General features: G+C 44.8%; 1 protein-coding gene and 1 long non-coding RNA gene across 6 annotated transcripts in view; one reads left to right on the top strand and one right to left on the bottom strand.

Moving 5' to 3' along the window:
• TNR (tenascin R) overlaps positions 1-5,211 on the top strand; it is a 429,220-nt gene extending 424,009 nt beyond the window's left edge. For all 3 annotated transcript variants that reach the window (XM_055255687.2, XM_063625141.1, XM_055255688.2), the window contains 2 exons: positions 3,070-3,233; positions 4,140-5,211. In XM_055255687.2, coding sequence (XP_055111662.1) covers positions 3,070-3,233; positions 4,140-4,259 — 284 coding nt within the window. In that variant the 3' untranslated portion in view covers positions 4,260-5,211. The remainder of the gene's footprint in view (positions 1-3,069; positions 3,234-4,139) is intronic.
• Positions 5,212-6,419: 1,208 nt separating this feature from the next.
• Positions 6,420-22,115, bottom strand: LOC129469241 (uncharacterized). Of its 3 annotated transcripts, none has more exons than XR_010117448.1 (3): positions 22,023-22,115; positions 16,928-17,039; positions 6,420-6,663 (listed from the first exon to the last, which is right to left on the bottom strand). It is a non-coding gene; the product is annotated as an uncharacterized lncRNA (long non-coding RNA). The 3 variants fall into 3 exon arrangements; XR_008652955.2 differs by lacking the exon at positions 22,023-22,115 and adding an exon at positions 19,499-19,963; XR_008652956.2 differs by lacking the exon at positions 22,023-22,115 and adding an exon at positions 19,196-19,960.
• Between the last annotated feature and the right edge of the window lie 860 nt (positions 22,116-22,975).

The following is a 22,975-nucleotide window of genomic DNA, read 5'->3' as shown; positions in this document are numbered from 1 at the left end:
GAAAACCAAGGGGCAGAGGAATTCAGTCTTAACATGGTAGCAGTGGAGGGCCATTGTAGGTCCCAAGAAGAAAAATAGAAGTGGGGTTTAGGAAGATCCCTGTGACAGCCACAAACAGGATAAAGTAAGTCTGAGTGAAGAACATAGAGCAGCTGATGGCTGCTGCATCAGACCTAATAGGAGACAATAGGAGTCTTGACTAATGTTGGAAATTAAGAAAAAGGTATTACAAATCTGAACAGTGGTTTGAGAGACAGAAACCTGGACTTAATGTGTTAAACACATGAGGTGGCTATATGAGGCAGAAATGGGAAGGGGAGCCAGGCTTTGGGAGGATGTAAAGACCAACATTGGGAGCAATCTGTGACAGTGGAAGGCAGCCTCAGAGTGGAAGCTGGAGAGAACTGCTCCAGGGGAATAATGAAGACAAATTCTAGATGACAGAGGGAGACACAGGGAGTGAGAAGATAGGATGTGGGTGGAGACCACATAATCAAGGAACTGATGGTGAAAGAAATAATCATTAAAGAGTAGGATTAATCTAAGAATTTTTAAGACAAAGGATATAAATGTGACTTAGGGTGAGAGGAGGTGAAAATTAAAAAAAAAAAAATAGAAGTAAAAGGGCTGGGCTCACGCCTGTAATCCCAGCACTTTGGGAGGCCAAGGCGGGCAGATCATGAGGTCAGGAGATCGAGACCATCCTGGCCAACATAGTGAAACCTCGTCTCTACTGAAAATACAAAAATTAGCTAGATGTGGTGGTGCATGCCTGTAATCCCAGCTACTTGGGAGGCTGAGGCAGGAGAATCTCTTGAACCTGGGAGGCAGAGATTGCAGTGAACCAAGATTGTGCCATTGCACTCCAGCCTGGGCAACAGAGCGAGACTGTCTCACACACAAAAATAAATAAATAAATAAATAAATAATAAAAAGAAAAGAAAAAGGAAAAAGTAAGCAACATGTTTTAACTTTTGCAGGATCTGGAAGAGATGGGGAAAAAGTGAGTTGCAGATGGTGGGGTTAACTCTAGATGGACATAAAAATCTGAGTCCCTGGAAACTGGAAGGGGAAGACGAAGAAGACAGAATGAAGATCATGACATGTTGAGTTAGGGCCTCCCCAATGAGGGCGTCAGCCTTCCCTATAAAATAAAGATCAGCCTCGTGAGAGTTAAGTTGTGGTGGGAGGCATCGGAGGCATTGAGTGGCCACTGTGAGCCTAGACTCAGAAGCCACGGAATCAGAATAGGTCTTTCCTCGCTTAACGCAAGCTCAAAAGCACCCAAGACCTCTTTCATTCAATAAATAGCATGAGCCCCCTTCACAACATCCCTAGCCACAAATCCTGATCCTGCTAAAAGTTTTATCAACTGTTATAATTTAATTACAGTCTGATCCCTCACCTTAAATACACAGTTTACCTGAGCCCCATGTACAATATCCCCAAAAGAGAACACGCAGCTTGTTTGCCCCTCAGAATAGAAATCTCACCACCTCTTTAAGCAGTCTATTCCACTTGTGAACAACTCTAATATTTAGGTAATTTATCCTTGTATATTTAGCCTAAATATGCCTCTCTTTTTTAAGTTCTAGGGTACATGTGCACAACGTGCAGGTTTGTTACATATGTATACATGTGCCATGTTGGTGTGCTGCACCCATTAACTTGTCATTTACATTAGGTATATCTCCTAATGCTATCCCTCCCCCCTACCCCCACCCCACGACAGGCCCCAGTGTATGATGTTCCCCACCCTGTGTCCAAGTGTTCTCATTGTTCAATTCCCACCTATGAGTGAGAACATGCAGTGATTGGTTTTCTGTGCTTGAGATAGTTTGCTGAGAATGATGGTTTCCACCTTCATCCATGTCCCTACAAAGGACATGAACTCATCCTTTTTTATGGCTGCGTTGTATTCCATGGTGTATATGTGTCACATTTTCTTAATCCAGTCTATCATTGATGGACATTTGGGTTGGTTCTAAGTCTATGCTATTGTGAACAGTGATGCAAACATATGTGTGCATGTGTCTTTATAGCAGCATGATTTATAATCCTTTGAGTATATACCCAGTAATGGGATGGCTGGGTCAAATGGTATTTCTAGTTCTAGATCCTTGAGGAATCACCACACTGTCTTCCACAATGGTTGAACTAGTTTTTAGTCCCATCAACAGTGTAAAAGTGTTCCTATTTCTCCACATCCTCTCCAGCACTGTTGTTTCCTGACTTTTTAATGATCGCCATTCTAACTGGTGTGAGATGTTATCTCATTGTGGTTTTGATTTGCATTTCTCTGATGGCCAGTGATGATGAGCATTTTTTCGTGTGTCTGTTGGCTGCACAAATGTCTTCATTTCTACCTACTAATCCTCATACTTCCCCACAGAATTTATTTAATTTTTTTCTCAATAGCCCATCAAATATTTGGTGAGAGTAGACAGGCCATGTCTCCCTCTTGAAGTCCGCTCTTCCCCAAGATACAGCCCAGATGTCCCAAGCACTTCTCCTTTGACATGGTTATGTTTTCTTCATCATCCTGTTTTTTATGGATGAGAATTCTAATTTGCTGATGCCCATCTTCCCATGTGGCCTCAAGTTCGGAATGTGATTTCTTACATGTCATCTGAGCAGGCCTGGTGAGCCTGGGAGAAGCCAGGCTGAGGCTGCATGGTGGTGACCCAGAATGGCCCAAGTCTGCCTGGCTCATCACCATCTCCTCTGAAGACAGGAGGAACCATGAGTGGCCTGTGTCCCAGTGCAGGCCTGGAGGAAACAGCTAAGGGTTGGGGGCAGGGTGGGCAATGAGATGGGGCTAAGTGGAGAAAATTCTCAGCAAAGGTGGTCAAAGAGATTACGAAGTGGGTTGGAGAGAGTAGCATGGAAGTGGTTGGCCCCAGGGGCAAGGTGGAGTAAGAGTTCAGTACAGCCACACTGAGAAACTGGGTGGAAATGAAAAGGTTCCATAAGTGGAAGCCAGGTTTGCTGGAAGTGGGTCAAATGTCCAGAAAATCCTGATAAAGCAGTGACAAATGGGACAGCCTAATGAATGTATCTCTTTTGCAGGGGACTCCCTCAGCTATCATCAAGGACGCCCTTTCTCCACAGAGGATAGAGACAATGATGTTGCAGTGACTAACTGTGCCATGTCGTACAAGGGAGCGTGGTGGTATAAGAACTGCCACCGGACCAACCTCAATGGGAAGTACGGGGAGTCCAGGCACAGTCAGGTAAGTGATGCTCCACCTCTGCTACGAATGAGCCAGAGCTGTAGAATCCGTGCTCCCTTAGCTTTATGTTTTAAAGGCACACGTAAGTCCTTCATTTCCCTTTAAAAAGAAAGATTTGGAGTCTTGAGAAAAATAATGCAGACAATGGGATAAGATCAGGATAGAGTAGAAGCCAGGGGAAGGAAAGGAAAAGACCCAGGAGCCAGAACTTACCCAGAGAAGCCCTTGATACCCAGTCAAGTTCCATTTCATTCCCTTATCCAGAAGATCCCGTGAAGAAAGCTTATCAGTTCTGGGGACAGCTTCACAGACTCAACTTTACCCTAAAAACGGTCCCAGGAAGGTAGACATCGAAAATACCAGTGTAAACTGGACAATCTTTCCCTATCAGAGACCACAAGCTTATAGGCTGAGCTGGGTGACAGGGAGACCAGCGTGAGCAACTAGACTTTCTAAGTGTTAACATTGAAACAGCCCACATCAGGGAAGCCCCTCAGTTCTAGGCAAACCAAAAGGGTTTGTCACCCTAGGTGGAAACCGCCTAAGTCTCCCATTAAGAGTGAACAGTCAAACACAGTTATTCTCTTCCAAATGCTTCCACCCTGTTGGGATTTCATAACCATCTACTGGTGCATGCCACTCCTGGAAGCCAAAAACAAAGCTGGCAATAAGGAATGACCTGCAACATGTGCCCCGGAAAGACCCGGGCCACCGGCACATTTAAGGAGAAAGCTGGAAAGAGACTGCCCCTTTCACTTTATTGGGAACTCGGCCTCGAAGCTTCATGTTAGCTGAAAATAGCTAACCCCACATTGTGGATTCCCTAGTCCCATAATTACCCTTTTTTTGAAGTGGGGCGTTCCATGGAGGGGGATGACCTGACATGCTTATCTTTCTCACGCCCAGGGCATCAACTGGTACCATTGGAAAGGCCATGAGTTCTCCATCCCCTTTGTGGAAATGAAGATGCGCCCCTACAGCCACCGTCTCATGGCAGGGAGAAAACGGCAGTCCTTACAGTTCTGAGCAGCGGGTGGCCGCGAGCCAACCAATCTTTTCTGTCATTTGTTTGTATTTTATAATATGAAACAAGGGGGGAGGGTAATAGCAATGTGTTTTGCAACATATTAAGAGTATGTGAAGGAAGCAGGGATGTAGCAGGAATCCGCTGGCTACCATCTGCTCTTGGTTTCTGCTGCCCTGGAGCCTGACCCTCAGTCTCCATTCTCCTTCCTACCCAGGCCTCCTCAACCTACACCTCCTTTCCCACCAAGGAGGAGAAGTAGGAAGTTTTCTTAAAGGGCCAATTCAAAGGCAAGTCGTGGAGTGCAGATTGTTATGGTGACAGGCACACACCTTTTTCTACCCTTCTTCTGAGATGTCCTCTGCCTTCTGGGTATTTGTGATTTTGTCACAGCCTGACATGGCCAGGTTCTCACATTGGCCCAGAGAAAAGAGCCTCAGCAAGAGAGGTTTGCCAACAATTCCCCTTAAAAGGAAACAGATCAACTATACCACATCCCAACAACCCAGGTTCTTTTTCCTTCCTTCCTTCCTTCCTTCCTTCCTTCCTTCCTTCCTTCCTTCCTTCCTTCCTTCTTTCCTGCCTTCCCTCCTTCCCTCCCTTCTTTCTTTCTTGACAGTATCTCACTCTTGCTCAGGCTGGAGTGCAGTGGTGCAATCTCAGCTCACTACAGCCTCGACTTCCTGAGCTTAAGTGATCCTCTCATCTCAGCCTCTTGAGTAGCTGGGACTACAGGCATGAGCCACCATACCTGGTTGATTTTTCTTTTATTTTTTGTAGAGATGGGGGTCTCACTATGTTGCCCAGGCTGGTCACAAACTCCTGGCCTTGAACAATCCTCCCACCTCAGCCTCCCAAAATGCTGGGATTACAGGCTACAGCCACTTCATCCAGCCCCAAGTCCTTTATAATGGGCCAAAGATTCTCATCTTCTGACACTCTTACTATACCAGCCACATGTCCTATTACCTTTCAAGAACAGTGGCTCTTTTCTGGCCCTGATGGAGCCTTTTGCCTAATCCCATCCTGTCTTAGACCCCAGAGCCTCACAAGCCCAACCAGCATTTTGGAATCTAGTTCCCAAGGCATTGCCTGCTCCTGGCCCTGGGTGGCACAGTGGCTATGTGCCTGTGAGTCATCAGCCACTGCCCCTACCCTCAGGTCAGACAGACAGTCACTTTCTGCAAAGGTAGGAAGGGGAGATGGTTGTAGTTTTTAGCACTTTTGGGTCAGGCATTGAGGAAAGGACTGAAGAAGTCAAAATCAGGGCACTGCCGTAGAGATTATAGTTTCCATGGGAAACACAGATCTTCCCTAGCCCTGTTTTCTCCATTTCTGGTCCTATTTGTCACAGATTGTTTTCTTCTGAATTGCAAACCGAAGGCCTCATATCCATCTTCACCTAAGCCCTCCTTAGTATAGGTGGCTTCATAAGAGTCAGAAGAAGAAGGTATATGCCCAGAGAGCTATACTCCTGACTGATAATCCTGGAAAGAGGTTGAATTTTTTTTTTCTTTTTTGGTCCTATGGGAAACAGGAATGACCTTTTTAATGAGGTGAGATCATGAGAAGCCTTTCCATCTTCTTTTATTATTCTGCCTTGGAAAGGAAAAATGACAATAGCCAAAGGAAATTACATCCAGATATCCAAAGGTGAATAGGTGATAACTGTGGGCCTACTTCCCATTTTATGAGATGCACTGTCTTCACTAGCACGATTTGATTCTTAAGCCCAAGAAAGCTAGAGGCTTTAGAAGCCATGACCTTTCAATTTCTCCTCCAAATCAAATATCAGCAACCATCCCCGCAACATCTGCCCAAATCCATGCCCAGTTCCCTGAGCTGTCTTCTCCCTTTCCTTTCTCATTCCTCGAGGCCCAGCACCATTTTCTGTAGTGCCTATGTTTGTCTGACCAGGGCAGTGTGTACCTTTGCCAGCCAGTTACTGGATGAGCCTGAGTGCTGGCAATTAATAGAAACATCCTCACTCTTACCAAGCTTTGAGAACCAGGATGAACAGTCCCTTGGGCTGACCATCATACCTTGGACCTCATGGGGATGCAGCCAGCCACTGTTGACTGAAGGCACTCTCCTTGCCGCAGGCTTCTAGGCTTTGTCCACTGCTGCAGTGTGGATGTGACAGGCATACCCTGAAAAACCTAGGCGCCACTTCCATTTCTCAGTTCACCATGGGCTTCAACAAACTGGGAGGAGGAAAAAACAGAAACAGATCCTTTCAACAAGCATGTAAATTACAGAAGACTTACCTAGAGGCCGGGCAACAATGAATAGTAGGAAGCACATTGAATGGGAAACTTGAGGGCTGAGATACAGGCCAATGGCTGTCATCTTAGCTACGTGACATCGGCTGGGTTGTTTCACCTCTCTGGGCCACAGTTTCTTCATCTGTCAGATGAGAGATTAGACTAGAATGAGTTCTAATTTCCCTTTCAGTTTTGACAGTCAACGATCCTAATCTGTGATCTGAAAACCTGAGTAGAAATTGGCATGGTGAGACAGCACAATTAGGTAATGAAAATTCACTAGACTCCCTGTTTCATGAGGAAAGAAGGAAGGAAGGAAGGGAGGGAGAGAGGGAGGGAGGGAAAGAAAAGAGAGAGATTGATTCAGGAATCGTAAGTAAAATACACACACACACACACACACACACACACGAAAATACTGCAGAAAAGATCATGCCGAGTGAGAGGCTGAACTCCTTTTGTCCATAAAAACAGAGACCAGGTAGCTGGGTGGTGCCAGCACAGCCCACTTCATCAAGGAAGTTGAAATGGAAAAAGATTATGTGTTGTCAATTCAGGTGAAAGTCAAGAAACATCAGTGGAAACCAAAATCTTCCTTTTATTGAAACCATTCTACACTATGGAACATTTTTATAAATAGTACCAGTGGCATTGCATAGCTTTATTTTGAAGCAAGAAGGAGACTTCAAAGATCAGCTTATTCAACCCTCTATAAAAGGATTTATAGCTTCCTTTTATTTAATAGGGTGATTTTCTCATGAGTTTTCACCACGTTTAAAAAACACTGTGCCCCACTCTCATCCCAAGGTCTATGGTCAACTTGACTCAACGCTCTTAACTTTCCTCACTGATTCCTGCTTATCCTGCTCCTCCAAGCACAACTGCATTTCCCAAAGGTAGATCCAGTAAGCAATACTCGCAAAGCACCCACCCTATGCACACAAAAGTTTCCCTAAAGGGACTCAAAAGGAATCGAGGTAGACCCTTCTCAGAGGCTGTTTAACTGCAGACACATCAGGATACGTACTAATACCCAAAACCAAAACCACCACCAATGACTGCAATAGATTCACTGTCTAGACCCAAGGTCCAGGCAGTTTCCCTTTTTTGCATTTCCACAACATACAAAGATAGTTTCCAACATGTCAGACGCACATTCACCAGGGTTATTTCTGGAAGGTGAAGGGGTCAGGTGTAGAAGAGGTGGCAAGAATGACAAGTCTGTGGAAAACTGCTGGCCTTGGGACCACAGTGAACTGGTGGAAGGGGACTTGCTAAGTGTGGCCACAAGGTGGCAGTCACCTCCTGAAACCCTGTGTGAAACGTCAGCGGGGTTGAGAAAGGCCACGTCCCCAGGTTTCCAGGAGAGCCAAACCAGGACTCAGGAAAACCGGCCAGCTGATTTGTATGGGAGATTGATTTGTAAAAGAACAACAACAACATATGGCAGCAAGGAAATGCCAAGCAAACATCTACAAATATTTGAAGCCACCTGTCCCTCACCTACCAACTTCCCCCTCTACTACTCATAAAGTGGTAGGGCTCCTTACGCCCCGCTCCCTTCCACCTGAGAACCAACCAGCACCCTGATATTTCAAAACCAGACCTAAATAACCGTGGTTGCCAATGAGCTCAATGCCAAACCAAACAATCCTAATCACATTTTTACTTTTCAAATCCAGTCCCAGAGCAGAGCTGTAGATTAAGGGACAAAAAGTCATTGTGGAATCTTTTCAAACAGCTCTTGTAAAAGCATCAGTTGGGAAAGAGTTTATGAGTTCCTCTTTGTCCTTTCCTCTGGAGAAAGACGGAACGTGCAAGAACACTAGATACACCAAACTATGGGTGTTGAAATAGACTAGCTGGTGACCCGGATTTGCAAATACCCTTGGGACATGAAAACATTTCTTCTTTTTCTTTTTTGTAACCTCCACCCAGAATTTCAGGAAAGGTGGGGTCACATGCCCAGGATATATGGTATTCTACTGCTTGCTTTCTTATCACCAGAAAACTATTCAATCTAATTTCTTAGTTCCATGTCTTTTCTTCCAAGGAGGTAGGGCATGGGGTTGGGAGACACTGTCCACCTTCCTTGCATCTCACTGTCCACTCTTAAATTTTTATTAAGAAACCTCTGAAAGATTCAAAATTCAGTTCAGTTTCAATAATCCCAAAGAAGTTGGGATAATTTGTTTTCACTTGCTTCAAACTTGCCATGGCTGCAGGAGGAGTCTCAGGACCTCAGAGGAATGGGGCAGATGTGTGAAGTCTGGGAGTCTGCCTCCCACCCAGATGCCAGGAGCTGCATACTGAGCTCTGCCTCACTTCCCTGATGGTCTGCTTTCATCCGGGTTACCATGACAGAGAGGGTCTATCCGCTAAAGAAAGCTGAGTTACAGGCTGGCCCCTGGGGTTGTGCCTGTAGCCTCTCTTTGACCACATTCCTGAAGATGTTTAGCTGAATGCCTCCTCAAACCTTTGCTTCTTCCATAACCCAATCCTACACATATGTGATAAAGCTTTCTTCAGCAATACTGGGGCATTTGGACACTACCAGTCCGGATGAGAACTCACAGACCAAATGAAAACTTTCAAAAGTAAGCAGGGAAAGTAACTCCTGTATGCTTTAAGATGATGTATTGTTGTAGATTCAGGTCCAATTTGAAAAAATGTCTCTGGTTCTTTCTAATTGTATCCACTCTGGATTTGTTTATGCCAGTTCTACATTCGTCAAGCTTTGAGAAACAGGTGGAAAGAAGAAAAATATAAAATTAAGAAGAAGCTGATGGATCATTGGAGATTCAAAACAAGCCTTCTACCGGTGGCGCCACACTAAAATGCAGAGACCAGGCAGGAACAGCCATGGGCGAGGAAGCAGCATTGGCTTCTCACGTTCTGGCCTCCAGCCTCCCACCAGAGCTTCTGCCATTCACCCACTTAACTTGAGGAGAAACTAAGGCACCGAGGCCTGTCACTGCACCGAAAACCAGAAGCAGAAGGACTTTCTTTGTTTGCTCAACCAGTTCTGCCTGGATCTCACTTTTGCGTCACCAGTAGTCACAAGCCTGATTTGTCATCTCCAGCATTCTGTTTATTTTTTTAAGGTCAATCGTTGCCTGAAACATGACTTCATTGCACCTGCAGCACTTCATTGTCCAAATGTCCTTGGCAAACCTCACAGTCTTTGGACAGTGTTGCATTTTCTCCAAACGGGAAATCCTCCCTCCTTCCTCAAGCTTAATAAGGCTCTTGTAGTGCATCCAAATAACACAGCTCTTGTCCCTCAGACACACTCAGCCCCCTCTGATAACTTCATAAAACAGCTCCTTATTGTCTGGGCCATGAAGCCAGGCTAATGCTAAAGTTCCAGTTCAGAAACATTTAACTCTATTATTATTATGAGGCCAGCTCTCCTGGGTACTGGCACTCACTCATTGGCACCGTGGATTCAGGTCAGGTGGTGCAAACATCTTCCCTGAGAAGCAAGCCATACACCCAACAGGTCTAGAACACCTAGGTCACAAGAAAGGGTTTCAGTCCAGATGCACTGTCAGTAAGTGAACGCATGGACTATTATATTCTTCCCATCACGGGTTTAGCAGCCCCCAAGGAGACCCTGTGTTGCTCTTTAATATCCTGACACTGAGCACTAATGTGCTCAACACTGCCTCCAACAGGCAAATGTTGGAAATACACTTTCAGAGCTGGACGGGACTCAAGATCATCTAATATGATCCTCTCATTTTATTTCCTCTCAAGGAAACCAAGGGCAAGAAAGTTTAGGCAATTTGCTCACATTCACACAGGCAATTAGTAACAGCTGAGTTCAGGTCTAGCATAAGCTTTTTAATTTGATTCTCCCCAAATGAAGACTAAGATAAACAGCATTTATTGCATACCTACTATTTACCAGATACTGTGCAAAGGGCTTTACATATATTACTTTACTAAATCCTCACCATAAACTTTAAGTCAGGTTTAACCATTTTATAGAAGAGGGAATGGAGGGCCAAGAAGGTTAAGCAACATGCTCAAAGTCACACAGCTACTAAATAGAGCCATAATTGTCTAATTTTGAAGCCCTTGATTTTTCCACTTCATGAGGCTGCTGTTTATATTTATTTAGCCGAGTGACCACCATCTTGGATTTTACTAATATTCTTACAAAGGGGCTTTGATGCCACTTCCTCTGACTTTTAAGAAAAGGAAATTCTTGCATTATTTTTGCCATGTACTCCAGGGGACCCTCAATCTCATCATCATGGGGAATAAGAAACATCCTGACATCTCTTTCCTTTTCTTTCTTTTTAAATTTGGTAGATGAGGAAGAGGGTCCCCAACAGAATGAGAAGGGGAAGATAAGAACCAGAACACAAACCCAATACCCCCCACCTCACTCTTTTGGGAACATCCCAACATTAGAAGAGTGGGATATCTAAAGTCATTTCTTTCAAGCTGGAGCAGGCAGTGTAGCCAGGATTGAGGAAGGAGAAGCCACAGAATAAACATGGCACATGTTCTCAGAGCGGCAATTTCACTCCAGAATTTGGGAAGAAAAGATTATATTATTAGTGTATTCAAACCAGTATGGATAGCACAAATGCATATATCCTATAAACTTTTAGGCTAACACCAGCAGGTTGTAGACTGATTGAGGCTACCTCCTTCCAGACTCCCGGGGTACAAACACCTTCACAGTCCCCTGCGGGAGTACATCAGTGGAAATATTTGGGGAATGAGGCTAGAAGGCAGGAGATATATTCATTTTACTTATCCCCCTGCTTTCTTTTCCTCACTCTTTACCTGCCCCACATCCCTAGTGGGTGGGAAGGCATCAGAAGACAGTTGGCTACAATCTCAGCTTTCTTTGCTACTTTGGGGAATTTAGAAGGAAATCAGTACTTGGCAACCTGGTATTTTTAGCTGCCAGGCCAAAACTCCAGACATAAACCCCTTCCCTTTAATTGAATGATGTTTATATATAAAGGAATAGCTCTCCCCAAGAAAGAACCCCAGAACACTGGTTCCATTCCAGTGTGGGGATTCTTGGGCAGCAGTGACACCTGTGCATTAGATGCAACAGACACTTCAATTCCTGCAAAAATGTCAGCCAACTAAGTGCTCCTTTACCAACTGCGGAGGCGCAGACTCACACAACGGTCCCACAGACTCAAGGTTTAGAATCTATGTGAGTCTATTCTGGTTAACACACAGGCTCCTCCTCCCAATCATTCACACACACACACACACACGCACACATGCATGCACACATACACAGGTGCACATGCACAAACACACACATCTAATGATTCCAACCTCGAATACTCCCCAGACCCATGGGGATGCCCAGGTACCCTAAGCAAATCACTGTGACACTGAGGGGGTCATTAACTGGGGCTCCGAGCAGCTGAAACCCACCCTGGTGGTCTCTAGATTGTTGTTCTGAGAAATCACAAATACCAAATCCTCCAGTCCCTCTGAATTTGAGTTTGTCATTTTAACCTTTAACAGCCTTTTCAGGTAAAAATAACAAAGACCAATTTACTGACTTTGTAGCTACAATGAGCTTGAAAAAGCGCTTACTTAAAAGAAAGAATGGAAGGAAGAAAAAAAAAGAAAATGGAGTGCATACTCCTCAGACGATGCACACTTTAATTAGCTAAAATAAAAATGTACAGAGGAAGGGAGAGGAAAAACCAGCTTCCCTGATCCTTTCATGGCACTGTAGCTCAAAGACTGGAATCTCTGCTTGTTAACCATTGTTAACTAGTATTTTTAGTCCTGGTTGCTTTTAGCCTCTGTATAGTTCCTTTTTTAAACACATTTTCTATACGTTAATAAAAGATCCTGAAAGAAAGATGCGTGTCTTCTGAGTCCTAGGGGCACTGGGGGGCATGTCTGTCTTAAAGATGGGCCTGCCTTCTTTTCTCTGGGCCTCCTCTCCTTAACGTTTCCGGCCCGCTTCTGCCAGCCCATCTTCTCCGCATCACCCTTTGGGTGGACTGTTCTCCCCCATGGCCCTGCTCCCCCATCTACGCCCCTTGTCTGCCCTGTTTCTGTTCTCTCATTATATCCTAAATATCTCAGCCCCCCTCCTCATTCTTCCCTCCTTCTTATCTCCTCTCCTGCTTCTCTCCTCTCTTTGCGTCTTTCTCTCTCTCTTCCTTTCTCTTTCTTCCCTACCTTCCACCCACGTTGAGAAATCATAAACACCAAATCCTCCAAACCCTCTGAATTTTATTTTGTCATTTTAACCTTTAACAGACTTTTCAGGTAAAAATACCAATTTCATCTCACCCTTTACTTTTACTATCAGAAAAGGTCACCAATGGGTGGTGGTCTCTGCTGCCCTAGCATTACCAGACAGGCCTTTTGTACAGTTTTGAGTCCTTGATCAGCCACGGAGACGGTGACTCACTGCCCACCTCCTTCCAGCCTCGTCTCCTGGCTCCCTCAACCCTGAAGTGCCCAGGGGTGGTCTGATCCCCAAGGCTCTAGTGCCATCTGTGGGTACTGCCGGAGAACATTTGACAGGCCCGGCATGCTGAGCCAGCCTGCCCTCCACTCAGTCAGCTCCTCCACTGCCAGGTTCTGTTGCTCTGCCTGGGAGCAGCTCCAGCTAATGCACCATTAGCCACTGCCTCTCAGCCTTGGTCACTTGGAAAAACCTTTTCCCTTTCTGTCCCTTAAAAATGGACCCAGTGCATAATATAAGATCAACTCTCACCTCCGGGTTACATTAAGACCCCAGTCAGAGAACAGCCCCAAAAAGAGAGTCATGAGGGGAGCTTCTTCCAGTCCAGTTCCAGGAGCACAGGCAGTCAGGAAGTGCAGAGATCACCGAGTAACGGTGTAGGGTAAGCACCGCAAACCCAGACATGCTCTCCCATGCTGGAGTGGGCAGGGGGATATTAGGAGCCTGTCCGGGGGAGGTCGTATGACAACAGAAATTATCCAAGGGAAAAAAAAGAGGTGGGAGCCTCATGAACCAGGGTCAGGGGCACGAAACAGCAGAGCCTGCTGGAACGGGGCCAGGTGTGGTTTAGTACTCATGTTTGCTTGAAGTTCAATCACAGAGCCAGGAACAGAGTTGGCATTGTGAAGACCCAAGACCACAAAGGAGAGACCTTTCTCCACCTTCCATGTTAAAACGGAGAAAAAATGAGTGCTTTAAAGAAGGAACAGAGTCCCAACCCTGGAAATAAATTTTTAAAAAGGCTTGACACCAGCAGGCTTCTTCACACCCCTGGCGCCATGTGTAAAACAGGGACAAAACTCCAGCCACATGGCCATCTACCATAGAAGGCACCCTCGCAAACAGAGCAGGTGAGGCACCTTTCCTAGCCCTTGCCCTGTGCCACATTTCCTCTTTTTCTCCTCATTTCCTAAAAAAAAAAAAAAAAAATCTGGAATGTCAGACCAAGGTGGCCCTTTAAAAACAGCCACTTTTCCTGGTCCTGTTTTAAATAAGCCATTCTGGAAATCTATAGCTCAGGATTATGGGACTGGAGGAGTGACTGCTGTAATATTGAGATAAAAACCTGTCATTTGAATCTTGTCCTGTATGTTGTCTTGAAAATGAAAATGGAAACTAATGTGATACAGTGAAACTTAAAGGAACTTCAGTAATTAGTATTTATTCCTGAGGTTGCTGAATGCTAGCATTATATTCTAACTTAAATGAGTATAATTCACCCATTGCTTAAGACCTCTGGGTGCATTTACAAGCATCTGAACACACATTTAATTATTGTTGTGTTATGGGAACAAAGAACTGCCAGGGGTAATATTAAAAGTGGATTATTAAGCAAGAGAAATGTTAGCAACATTAGTAATCAGTGCAATTACCCAGTAGCATCTTCTTGCCCATAATACCCCCAGTGTCCCTGGGGACGTGTGCTTTAGCAGTGACCCCTTTGCCAGTCAGCAATAAGACATCACCACAAATTAGGGCCCTTTGGGCCTGTATCTTTCCACTCATGTGACATGTACAATATTCCCCATTGCCCGGGCTTTCAAATAATTATAAAAAGAGTATGCGTTGGACTCGTAAAGCTACACATAAATGAGTCTCTTGTTCCTCTTCACTCATCTCACCATCCACATTCAATAAGTACCTACTATATACCAGATCCAATACTGATTCTGGATATACAAAAAGATGAAAGGCCTGCACACCCTCTGCTTCTCCCGAAAGAGATTTGGTCTCTCTCTGTCTCTCTCTCTCTTTTTTCCCAGTTAAAAAAAAATTCTTTTATTGAAACTTTAATACCAGTTTGTATTAGTCAGGATTCTCCAGAGAAACAGAACCAATAGGAGATTTACATTATGTTTGCATGTGTGTGTGTGTGTGTGTGTGTGAGAGAGAGAGAGAGAGAGAGAGACTTATGAGGAAATGGCTTATGTGATTATGGAGACTAAGAAGTCCCACAGTCTGCTGTCTGCAAGCCACAGACTCAAGAAACCTGGTCGTACAATTCAGTCCAATTCCAAGGGCCTGAGAATTAGAGAAGCCACTGTCGTAAATCCCACTCAAATCGTTAAAGAAGAAGAAGGTTTCAGCTTAATAGGTGGGCAGAAAGAAAACAAAAGGCAAATTCCTCTATCCTCAGCCTTTTTGTTCTATTCAGGTCCTCAATGGCTTGGACGATGCCCACTCACATTAGGCAGAGCAGTCTACTTTACTCAGTGCTCCAGTTCAAATGCCAATCTCATCCAAAAACACCTTTGCAGACACACCCAGAAATAATGTTTAATCGGGGCACCCTGTGGTGCAGTCAAGTTGACACATAAAATAAACCATCACACAGTTGCAAGGCAGTAAACACACCAGATGTGGTTCCTTTCCCAGAGACGTTCCTGCTGGTGGGGAAGTCATTCTCTAGAAAGAGATTCAGCAATCCATGGCCCGAGGGCCAGACATTTATTCTCTTTTTGACTCTCCTTTTCCACCAGTTTTTACCGAACTCCCTACTCTCTAATTCAGATATTTCACACATATGTAAGGCTCCTTGCTTCAAAGTTTTTAAAATAGAATAAAGTAAAATTTCCAAACTTATGTTTATGTGTTCATGAGAAAATGGAAAGAGATATACAGTGAAAAAACTCAGTTAATTAGATGAGCGTTGTCATTTCAACACTGACAATATTTTTTTAAAACTCAGACACATTTCAAACACTTCTAACACTAAGAAAAGTGGCAATTAAAGAGCCTCTTGGATCCAAAAAGTTGACAGAACCTTCTAAAAAAAAAACTGATTACTGTAGAATTTTCCCCGGGGGCAGGGGCCAGGGGCCAGTGGAAGGTATGGATCAACTTTTAGATGTTGATGCCCTTTAATGCTTTAAATAAAAATTGCTATCATCAGAGATCACGGCTAGGCATTCATTCGCAGCTGTGCTCTTCATGACAAACAACAAGCTCTTCAGAGGTTTCTGGCAAATATGTGTAAATTATAAGAAATGCAGTAGCAATTATGAAAATTCAGTATGCTAGCTGTACAGGAAATTTAAAGATCCAAGATAAACAATGAAAACTATGAGGAATGCATATATTATGCCTGCATGCAGGTAATACCTGGCTTGATTTGTGAGCCCACTCACTGTTTATGATTTCTCCCCCCACAAATAAAAACCACAAAGTAATAACCAAAGCTTGTATTTACAACCAAAGCTACACTGAAACAATTGGCAACAACAATAACAACCTGGGTTGCAATTAAAGGTAACCCAGTTGACTTATTGACTTGGAAAAGCAAGAGATGATTAAAGAAGTCAATGTGGAACGGCCTGCCCTCCTATCCTCCCCTAACCCCCATCCAGTACCATTTAAAGAAATTGAGACATATTCACATAAATCTGGTTTTATCTTTCAACGAAATGTCCTGAATGTTAAGTCAGTTTGAAATGTCCACACTACAAAGCAGTGTTTCAATACAGCAGTACTATGACATTTTGGTCAGATAATTCTTTGTTGTAGGGACATGCCCTGTGCTTTTACCCACTAAATGCCAGTAGGACCCCCACCTCCCACCATGTTGTAACAACCAAAAATGTCTCCAGACATTGCCAAATGTCCTCTAGGGGAAGAAAAATCACCCTCAGTTGACAGCCACTGTTACAGGGAGATTTATCACAGAAAGAAGAGATAACTTCAATTCAGACTTCATGGAAGCAACATTTCAAAAAGCTTCAGCCTGGTTCATTTCAGCCCAAAAGACAAAAGAATCGCCCAAATGGAACATTGTTATAGTTTTTCTATTGAATTTGTCTTTATATAGCTTATAAATGTTTGAAAAGCTTATATCTGTGTTTTTAGTTTCATTCTGTCGGAATTACTCTGGGTATTTTCGTGGTATGAGATTAGATTCCAAGGTAGAAAGTGGAATTGATAAAATGACACTTACAGAAAATGAGAGTTGTCTTACAGTGGTTCAATTTGTCATGGCTCCCCAGGAATCAATTAGATTTCAAACCAAGAGTCACCTGTAAATTAGACCTTTGGCTCTATTGCTTCACCTGATGGACAATAATAAATGGTATTGATTATTTAAGATCCCCAAATACCTCACAATCTCATATGTCCTAAAGGTTTCTTAAGAAGAAAGAAATACAGGGTAATTAGGCACTAAAGATAGAAGGAAGAGAAGATTTTGTGCCACAATTCTACCTAAAAATGATATTCAGGTCCAGGATTACAGTCAACAGAGCAAGGAAGGGCAGTATCACTACCCAAGCTCCCCAGGAGAATGTGAGTGTTCCATGATGTTAGGGAAAGCAAAAGGCTAACCAGCTGTAGTCTCAGCTTGTGGCAGAGGAAAACACCCTCAGCTAAACCCCTTTACCCAATTCATCCTCCCAGATAAGAAATCCAGTACACAGAAAGGAAGAGACCAGGGGCAGGGGAGGGTGGGGGCAGATGTTCACTTCTAGCTTTTTCAGAGATGTTTCAATGCTGATTTTTCTTTGCAATTGTCCTGGCCATGACTGTTGGGCTACATGGTCCAGTTTTGTTTTAAACAAATGTAGTCACCACAGTAGGTCTCTGTAATGGTATGTTAGTTGTGAAGGTCACCTGGGATCGGGTCAACATGTGAATGTGACTGGCACCAACGGTCCTCATGTCTACAGTTCAGTCTCTCAAGAAACTCTGATAAGGTCCCTTCCTGCAAGGGTGGACCTTACCACAGAGCTGACAGCAAAGAAGGACAATTCGAAGTTCACCTCTTGGTGCTAAAGGAGGTATGCTGCTCTCCATCATGATCCTGTTTATCACGGGGTCTTCTTCCAGATCGAAAGCCAGTGAAGCATCCCCAAACAGGTCTCTCCTATTAGAGCCTGGCTGCAACCCACTACCAGATTTCCAGAACCATTTATTTCTCTTCCAAGACAAAAACACTCTGAGGAGGAAAGACCTCCAGCTTGGCAGAGTAACGGGTTTATTTTCTTTCCAAAGGGCTGGAGAGGATTGGGAAGTGATTGGGAAGGCATCGGTGAGAAGAGAATTCCCATCATCTGTGACCTCTTTAAGGGAAGAGGCTTGGCTTTCCATTTCTATTTCCAGTATTTAGCCCAGAACTCTGTTTGTACTCAGTATAGAATTGATGTAAACTGAATTGAATCAACCGTATCTTCCATCTATGAAAGAAACTCAATTAACAGCTTTTAGTACTGTAAAATTTAGGACAGATCCATAAAATATTCAAGAAGAGCAAATATTAAGATTATCTTTTTTTTTTTTTTTACAATCTAAAACTTATGAATTGTTTATTTCTGAAATTTTCCATGTAATATTTTCAAACTACAGTTGACTGCAGGTAACTGCAGCCACAGGAAGTGAAACCGCAGATAAATAGGGGTTACTGTATTGTATAGGATTGCTTATTTAATATTAGCTGATTTGGCAATAATTGCATCTTCATTACTTTCCCTAAACATTTTACATCTTTGATTTTTTTAATTGATGTTTACTAAGCTAGAACATTATAGAAGCTAGAATACTATAAAAATTTACCAATGACATTTGGCCCTTAAAATTTCTATTTCTGGTCTGTATTAGCTGAAATAGAAAGTTTTGACTTAGAAAATAATGTCCCAATTTTATAAGATGACATGTTTTGGATTAAATAGTTATATGAAACCATTCCTATTAAAATCTGTTTATGAGAAGTCTTACTAGGATAGATAGTAGGCACTCAATAAATGTTTCTTCCTCGCCTTTCATTCATTTTTTACATTATTTATAAATATATGCTTGTTTTGTTTTTTATATGATTTAGATATTACCCGGTAATCAGCAGGAATCATCCAGAACTGGTAGCATTAATAAACCTACAAATTAGATAAACTATTGAATGTGCAGCTGATACACATTCAATCCAGACTTTTTTTTTTTTTGCACACAAAACAATAAACATTTTCTAAAAGTACATATGAACAAAAAGATGCATATCGAACATATTAGGAAGGTTGCACATGGGAAGACGGGGAATAGAAATGGGGGGTGGGAATTAAATAAAATAAATGAGAGAGGGACTTTGTATGGATCAATGATAATAACTCAATCCTCTATTTGACAAAGAAGAAGGAGAAGGAAGAGGAAGAAAAAGAAAGTGGGATAAAGGATCAGAAAGGGAGGAAAATAGAAAAAATTAGAGTATGACTCCAGGGTAGACCTGTTTTGTTGTCACTTGGTTCGTTGGTTGGTTTGACAGTTGTATTTTTCATATGTTTCGCCATGTTGGCCAGGCTGGTCTCGAGCTCCTAGCCTCAAGTGATCAACCCACCTCAGCCTCCCAGAGTACTGAGACTACAGGCGTGAGCTACCACATCCAGCCCCCACATTGCTTCCGGCCTCTGTGGTAGACCTCCCAGACGGGGCGGCCGGGCAGAGGTGCTCCTCACTTCCCAGACGGGGCGGCCGCACAGAGGGGCTCCTAACTTCCCAGACGGGGCGGCCGGGCAGAGTCGCTCCTCACCTCGCAGACGGGGCGGCCGGGCAGAGGCGCTCCTAACATCCCAGACGGGGCGGCCAGGCAGAGACGTCCCTCACTTCCTAGACGGGGTGGCGGCTGGGCAGAGGCGCTCCTCACCTCCCAGACGGGGCGGCCAGGCAGAGACATCCCTCACTTCCTAGACGGGGTGGCGGCTGGGCAGAGGCGCTCCTCACCTCCCAGACGGGGCGGCCGGGCTGAGGAGCTCCTCATAACCCAGACGATGGGCAGCCAGGCAGAGACGATCCCCACCTCCCAGACGGGGCGGCGGCCGGGCAGAGGCTGCAATCCCAGCACCCTGGGAGGCCAAGGCAGGCGGCTGGGCGGCGGAGGCTGCAGCGAGCCAAGACCACACCACTGCACTCCAGCCCCGGCAACACCGAGCACCGAATGAGCGAGCCTCCGTCTGCAGTCCCAGCACCTCAAGAGGCCGAGGCGGGCAGAGCACTGGAGGTCAGGAGCTGGAGACCAGCGTGGCCAACATGGCGAAACCGCGCCTCCAGCCGAAGGAGAAAAATCAGGGAGGGGTGGTGGCGCGCAGCGGCAATCCCAGGCAGCGCGCACGCCAGGGCAGGAGAATCACGGGAGCCGGACGCAGGGAGTCTGCAGCCAGCCGAGTTTACTCCAGCCTGGGCCACAGAGGGAAGAAAGAGAAAGAAAGAAAGAAAAGAAGAAAGAAAGAAGGAAAGAAGGAAAGAAAGAGAGAAAGAGAGAAAGAAAGGAATTAAGATTATCTGAGGAGCAGAGGAAAGAACATTGTATTTGACGTCAAAAGACCTATATAGTTGTATAAGTTTGTTCTCACACTGCTATGAGGAAATACCTGAGACTGGCTAATTTATAAAGGAAAGAGGTTTAATTGACTCAGTTCCGCATTGCTAGGGAGGCCTCAGGAAACTTACGATCATGATGGAAGGCAAAGGAGAAGCAAGCACCTTCTTCACAGGGCAGAAGGACAGTGAGTGAAAGCAAAGGAAATGCTAGACATAAAACCATCTGATCTTGTGAGAACTCACTATCACAAAAACAGCATGAGGGAGACTGCCCCCATGATCCAATTACCTCCACCTGGTTCTGCCCTTGTCACATGAGGATGAGGATTACGATTCAAGGTAAGATTTGGGTGCAGATACAGAGTCAAACCATATCAGTAGTCAACCTCTGTCTGCCTCTTACTGGTAGTGTGCCCTAGGATAAGTCCTTTTGTCACTCAGGAGCTTAGTGTCCTTATCTGTAAAATGGGATTAAGAATAATGTCCTTCCTACTTCACAGACTATTGTGAAGGGCAAACTATAAAATGGGCAGAAAAATGCTTTACAGCAGATATTCTTACAACTGAGAATGTGTTAACTTGGTAGAAGTTAAAACGGTGTTGAAAAGCAGCCTTATTATCTTCGTAACAGTGTTATGGCCTGAAATTTCACTCACCTGGTTCTCCAAAACAACTTATTGCCTTAAAGAAATGCTCTGGGCAAAATAAGAGCATCAACCTGCTATCAAGGGTCAGCTGGTAGACACCTGAGAGCAGAAAGGGGACAAGGGTGGGGTTGGAGCCAAAGGGAACAGAGGACGCAGGAGTGGGACAAAACCTCCACATCTGAGGCCAGCCCCACGATGACTCTGCTGGGGAAGAATGGTAAAGAAGACCAGGTTGGGAGCAAAAGCCAGCCCAGTATGTTTCAGAGCCACAGGCTCTCTAAGGACAGTCAGGTTCCGGTCCATTCCTCCACCACCTGTGCTGCCCCCGGCCCTCAGCAGCCATTACAAAGAGGTAGTTAATGGCAATCCTTCAGATGTGTGGGTTGAGGGCACCTCACTAAGAGCCCTTGTATTTTTCAAAACTCTTCCCAGGAGACCATGCCGCTGGTTGAGAGGCCTTCTGGGTTCTCGAGTTAGCCCAGCAAAGGGCATGCTTTAATAGTATAGATGATAACTTCTAGGAGGGGACTTCTGAGTGGCTCCTAAGGATTGTGGATTTCTGTTGTGTTGAGTGGGCTGCCTGAGACCCAAGGGACAGAGAGGCAGAGCACTGCCATCAGCACCTTCCTCATATCCCCCTTGTAACTACAGTCTTAGCCCCAGTTCTACATAGACGTGAAACAAATGTTTAAAGAGTTTTCATTTGAAAAGGCAGCCATTATTCTAAATACCCACATTTCTCCACCTGGCTTTGTCCCCAAACTTTGCACAATAGCCCCACATAGGAAGGAATGTCTGCTTCTGCCCCTTAGAACAAATCCAAAACTTCCCACTGACAGAAGTGTGGGCTATCAGAGAAGGTCCCCCACTCCACCCCACTGACTGTGAGCTGGGAACTGGGAACTCTCTGTCCCCCAGCCTCACCCTGCAGGCCTGGGATTGGGGGAACAGCCTGTCACATCCTAGCCCTGATTCTGCCTGGCAATATAAAAGAGCAAAAGGCTCATAGCCACCTTGAGAATCATTCACCTCTCCCAGCTCCTAACCTATAAAAAGAAAAGGAACAGAAACTATCACATTCACACTCACTCCTGCTTGCACCCAGGTGGTACAAACAACTTTGCAGTTCGTTGAGTTTGTTGCTCTCACTCTGGAGGTATTGTGTGGGCTGCAACAGATGTGCTGGGGCAGCAGGGCCTCTCTGCTGCAGTTTCCCCATCAAGGCATGATATTTACACACTGAAAGCAAGACAGCACCTCCTCACACATAGTAAGGCACACACTGCAGAAGAGAGCCCTAGCAGGGCCTAACAGGTAATCATGTCCTTCAATGCATCTCCACTGAGCCACCTAAGTACTCCTGACCTAGGGCCTTTGTTTACTGCATCATTCACTTGTTCATTCATGCATGCATGCATTCATTCATTCGATAAAGGTTCCAGAACACACTCTGCCTCTTACTGGTAGTGTTCCCTGGGGTAAGTCATTTTGTCACTTTGAAGCTCAGTGTCCTTATCTGTAAAAAGGTATAAAGAATAACTGCCTTTCCAAGTGAAGATGGGGAGCAGGCCATGATGAAGAACCAGAGTGGCTAGAGCACAGACAGGTGGGGATGGGTAACATAGGTGCAGCTGGGAAGGACAGCAGGACCTAATCAGACAGGGCCCTGCAAGCCACGCTTGAATCTTCATTGATTATAAGAGTGGTGGGGCTGGGCACGATGGCTCACACCTGTAATCCAAGCACTTTGGGAGGCCGAGGCAGGTGGATCATGAGGTCAGAAGATTGAGACCATCCTGGCCAACATGGTGAAATCCTGTCCGTACTAAAACACAAAAAATTAGCCGGGCATGGTGGCACACACCTGTAATCCCAGCTACTCAGGAGGCTGAGGCACAGGAATCACTTGAACCCGGGAGGCGAAGGTTGCAGTGAGCTGAGATTGCACCACTGCATTCCAGCCTGACGACAGAGTGAGACTCCATCTCAAACAAACAAACAAAAAGAGTGGTGGGAAGCCATCGGAGGTGCCCAAGCAGGAG

Source organism: Symphalangus syndactylus, chromosome 12, assembly GCF_028878055.3.
Source record: "Symphalangus syndactylus isolate Jambi chromosome 12, NHGRI_mSymSyn1-v2.1_pri, whole genome shotgun sequence".
In the NCBI taxonomy this organism is placed as follows: Eukaryota; Metazoa; Chordata; class Mammalia; order Primates; family Hylobatidae; genus Symphalangus; species Symphalangus syndactylus.
Note: the sequence above shows the minus strand (reverse complement) of the source record. Positions and strands in the feature narration are given on the sequence as shown.